A 5,425-nucleotide genomic window follows, 5' to 3' on the forward strand; every position below is an offset into this window, starting at 1 on the left:
TGGTTTGGAATTCAGCTCGAAATGTTTCGAGCGTTTAAGTTACGTGTTACCACGTTTTCACGTGTCCGTGGCACGACTTTCTTTTTCATGCCAGTTTCACGTAATGGTTACTCAATTTTTTTTCCTTTTTTCAAACCATTGTCGTTTGGGATTGGGGTTAGATTTGTGGGGTTTTTTCATTTTTAAACTGTTTTCGTGCGAGGATGAAGTTGGGTTTGGGTTAGAATGGCAGTGGTTTATACATTTATTTGTCAGAAATTTAAACTGCTTTCACTTGATGTTGGGGTTAGAGTTGGGTTTGGGTTAGGATGTCATTTTACGTAACAGAAAGTTGTTCTAACCCCAATCCCAAACGACAATGGTAAGAAAATAGGAAAAACAATTGAGTAAACATTACGTGAAACTGGCACGAAAAAGAAAGTCGTGCCACGGACACGTGAAAACGTGGTAACACGTAATTTAAACGCTCGAAACATTTCGAGCTGAATTCAAAACAGTCACATTCCTATCTAACCATCTGCGCTACTCCCCTGACCAACGGTGAGCTCGAACTGCTTCACTGCAGAAGCTGCCTTGAAGGCTCCGGTTGAGGACTTTCATTGGTCATTTTTGTGAACCAATCAAATTTCTTTCTGCCCCTGAGCTCATGTTTAAGTAAAACTCCTATCTGAACTGGTTTGGGGAAAAAAATCACGCGTTCTGCACAGGTTGAGCCCTATATGTGCACATGCCTGGTGTTCTAAATGACACACTTCCTGTTGCCAGTTGATGACGCTATGGCCATTTGATCAAAATCACACAATGCAAGCAGAAATTACAAAACGCTTAATGCTTTGATTTCACTGTATATATTGCCTCGTCATGATAACAAAAAACCATATGCCCATGTGAAAACCTAAATGGCTGATCAGTCTAAATTAAGTGTTCACAAAGTTTTTGAGGACACAAACGGCTCCAAAATGCACCAAAAATTGAAATAGTAATAATCCTAGTCCCAACTCTTCCTATTCTATTAGTCTCAGCCAGTGGGCGGGAAATATTTGCTCCCAGTTTCAACACTAAAATTAAGCCTGACATGACATCTTTTAAAATGTCTTTCTTAAGATAGAAAAAGTCATAAGTGATCATTTATACATTTGTTATATTTTATGAATCACAAACATAAATGCTGAAATCTTTTATTATTTTGTTTTATTAATTGTGGGTTAAAGCAGGTGTTACTGTATCCTGTCATATACAGAAGCTTTGTGGTTTACATAAAGAATATCTGTGGTTTGATATTAACTTGATTAAAGACTGTTCAAAGCAATAACTGTGTGTGAGTTTTTGTAAAGCTTTTCAGGCTTTTTGTATCACTGGGCTCCAACTCTCAGAGCACAGTAATATAAAGCTGAATCTGACAGAATTACACTGTCAATAATGAGTTCAGTGGATGAATCTGATGTTGTCGACTTAAACCGACTGTCTGCTATATTCTCAGCACTCCATGATCGAGCACCTTTCCGCAGTAAATACTGAGGTTCTCTGTTAGGATGCTGTCTGTACCAGTAAAGATAAACATAGTTGCTGCTTGCTTCATATGTGCAGCTCAGTGTTACAGATTCTCCTTCAGTCTTGATTATGTTTGTATTCTTGTCCGTTGGTTCAATGCTGTCAGCAAATACACCTGCAAGGAAATTGGTTATATTGGTTAGATTTTATTAAAATATTAGTCTTTTTCATTGGTACAGTAAACCATGTTTGATATAAATATTAATAAACAGCAACTATTACAATGTTATATAACATAATGGTGATAATATTGTTATTTAACATGTAAACAGTCAATATGTTCATAATTAAAGTTTGACAGTGAGCTTGTGTTACCTGACACAGTTATAAGAATCAGCAGAATATATTTCTCCATGTTGCTGTGTTATGAATTTACTGGCATTATGAATAAATGTATGCATGCAGTCAAGACAACTCGTGTTGTAAAGCTATAATGTGGGTGTGGTTTCTGACTTTTAGACCAACCTTTAGTGTAGACTGAAATGCAATTACAAATCCAGATCCAGATGTATCTTTATGGGTTTTTTGAGAAGAGAACTACAACATTTTAATCTCACCGTTTGTTTCAAAAGCTTTGACTGAGTAAGTATTTTATAAACTTGTCAAGAACATCCCGGTTTTATATGTCAAACCGAAACAAAACAAACTTGTATTTTATTTTACTGAACTGAAGTCTTTTTTTGGAAAACCAACAAGAATCTTTGCAATGTGTAATTGAGTTCATGTTTTTCAAGTTTTTATATTCTACATCCACATCAGTTCAAAAGCATTATCATGATTTCACATTCATCAAACATTGTAGATGTATAATAGAGCTTTGGATGTTAAAGGCATACTGTATGTACAATTTTTGTACAAAACCACTCACACAGTGTGATATATTTAATGCAGTTGTGTACTTATCCAAAATTAAAACTTGCCAGCCAGCACTGAGATTTTTATGATATTCACAACGGTTTAAAGTGCCCGTATTATGAAAAACTCCCTTTTTCTGGGTTTTGGGGTGTTATTTTGTGTCTCTGATGCTCCCACACGCATACAAACTTGGAAAAAAATCCATCCATGCTGTTTTGAGTGAGATACAGGTTTATGAATGTCCTCTGCCTTGAGTCTCAGATTGCGCCAGTTAAAACTCAGCTCCGTTGTGACGTAACAAACCGTTTCGTCACATTCAGTTTGAATTTACCCGCCCATCACCCCACTCGCAGGTCTCCACCCACCAGGTAGCCAAAGAGCATAGAGCAGTCACTTGAATGAGACCCTCTGTGCTGTTATCATGTCTCACGGAAATAACAGCACTATTTGGATATTATGGATTATATTCCCACCTACTTTTAAAAACAAAGTTTTAACGCGTGGTTCTTGGAACCCGGAGTAACCTTATATACACTGTGTTACGACGCAAACAGTCCTTAGATTGTAGGCGATAAGACCTTCATGCAAAATCTGATGTAAACAACAGACTATGTATCTATATTTCATGGATTATAAGCATTTGTGGACAAAATGGTAATTGGATGTATTTTATTGGACTTTCATGGATCATTCACACATCTGAAACAGACTGGATTCGATTCGCGATCGCGTTGTTTCATCACAAAAGGTAAAGTCACGTTGTATTTTGCATGTTGTCATCTTCTGTCACAAAATACTACATTTATGATGCTAGAGCTAAAAGCTTTTTGCCAAACTAACCGAGACCGTACGCCCCGGCTTTTCTGACAAGGCGAGCCTCTAATAACTTTACGGTCTGCATAGATATATAAGTTACGCGGTCCGGACCTCCCGCTAGCTTCTAGCAATTAGCACGCGGTCCACAAGCAGTATACATCCCCCGGCGGGTCTTAATTTCTGTAATTTGCGAAAATAATGCGTTTGAAAATGTTTATAACCGGAATATGTTAGTATTGTCCAGGGAAAACGAGTGTATTGTTCAGACTGCTACATCACAATTTACACTGGAATCTTTGTGTGTCATGATGAGTTTGACACACCGAGACCGGGCCTTCCCGCCCCGGCTTTTCTGATGAGGCTAACCCCCGAGCCTCTTATAACTTTACGGTCCGGACCTCCCGCTAGCTTCTAGCAATTAGCACGCGGTCCACAAGCAGTATACATCCCCCGCCGGGTCTTAATTTCTGTAATTTGCGAAAATAATGCGCTTGAAAATGTTTTATAATGGGAATATGTTAGCATTGTCCAGGGAAAACGAGTTTATTGTTGTGACTGCTAACGTAACATCACAATTTACTCTGGAATCATTGTGTGTCATGAGTTTCTTCACCTGTAGTGTACTTATTAGTGATACTTTTCTGCATGATTTGTCTGTTGGCAACATAAACCGTTAATAATAATAATATATAAAATAATAACACAGTATGGTCTGTACTGCTCACGATACCACTGAGCACGCGCACGGGCACATGACGTTAGTAGTGGGGCGTGATCAAAGGAGCAGCAGCTCATAAATATGTAAGACTAGCTCAAAACGGCACAATCTGAACTGCCCTAAAACAGAGGCTACTAGAGATGGGTAACAATCTTTTCCTACAAGCTATTTCGAGCAAACAACTTTTGAAACATGCTTTATGGAACTCATACACCTATATAACTGGTGGAAAAGCAGTCATAAGATGGGCACTTTAATGCCTTCCAGAAAATGTTCTACTTTAAATATATAAACATACAATATATGAAATAAAAGAACTCTGGTTTAAAAAATTGTGTTATCGTTTTATCACCTCTCAAATATGGGTAGGCTTTTGCCGTCACATTGGCTCCACCAAGAAATGTTTATTTATTTTTTGTAGTTGTTGTGGTTCTGATGGTGTTTTGTCTTTGTTCTCTTCTTGTTCATCTTTCTTTAATGATTCTGTTTATTAACAGCAGGTGTTTATCATTAATGGTCAATCATCACTTCATTCATCTCTTCATTATCTAATTAACTTCATCACTTCTTCAACCCAACCACACCCACACTAGAAGGTTCATGTGGGCTAAGTCAGACGGGGCAATGTGCACATGCGTTCCTTGTTTAAAGTTACATATATGTCACAAGCCAGGGGCTGGCTGCTAGTGTTTAAGCCACGCCCCTTCTAAACTTCCACCTCGAGGAGGTCCCCAAAACCAACCCAATGACCAGACAACAACGAGTACAGGTAAGTATAAAAATATTCTTTATTTGTTTAAATAGTTAAAATATACGGGGGCTTGGGGAAAGGGGAATTAAAAACTAAAATCAGGATCTGCCCTCCAGGGGGCCACGGCCGAATGAATGCCAGAGGGAAGGGGGGGGTTTTGCGTCGGGGAACTGGCTCCCGCCTCTGGTTCCCTCTGCCCGTGGCGCGCTCCTCTTCCTTCCTGGAGGCAGAATAAGTCACAATGAGTGTTGGTATGGACTTTTCCTGTCAGTGTACCTTTATTAAGCGCACGGCGGTTCACTGCCTATTTCCCACAGCTCCTTGCTCGTTGACTCACTCCCCTTCCCTATTCTCTCTCTCTCCACAGACTCCAGCTGGGACACGAGGACACAGTGAATCGGTTTCGAGGGTTTCTCTCACCTCCGCGCTGGTTACAACTCCCGGGTAGGTATGGCTCTCTTCGCAGCTCGGTACCTCGACACTCACTCTGACTCTCTTTCTCTCCACAGACGGCTGCTGGGATACAGGGGCACAGTGAATCGATTTCAAGACTTTCTCTCACCTCTGTGCTGGTTACAGCTTCTGGGTAGGTATGACTCTCTCTCCACAGCTCAATATCTCAGTGTTCACGCTGGCTCTCTTTCTCTCCACAGACGACTGCTGGGACACGGAGACACAGTAAATCGATTTCAAGGCTTTCTCTCACCTCTGCGCTGGTTACAGCTTCTGGGTAG

General features: G+C 39.9%; 1 gene segment (V, D, J or C); it reads right to left on the reverse strand.

The window, feature by feature from the left end:
- Positions 1–1,352: 1,352 nt before the first annotated feature.
- LOC141282356 (T cell receptor alpha variable 3-like) lies at positions 1,353–1,906 on the reverse strand. The segment is given in 2 exon segments: positions 1,353–1,666; positions 1,867–1,906. Coding segments are annotated over 2 exon segments (354 nt in total).
- Between the last annotated feature and the right edge of the window lie 3,519 nt (positions 1,907–5,425).

Source organism: Paramisgurnus dabryanus, chromosome 6 (assembly GCF_030506205.2).
Source record: "Paramisgurnus dabryanus chromosome 6, PD_genome_1.1, whole genome shotgun sequence".
Classification (NCBI taxonomy): Eukaryota; Metazoa; Chordata; class Actinopteri; order Cypriniformes; family Cobitidae; genus Paramisgurnus; species Paramisgurnus dabryanus.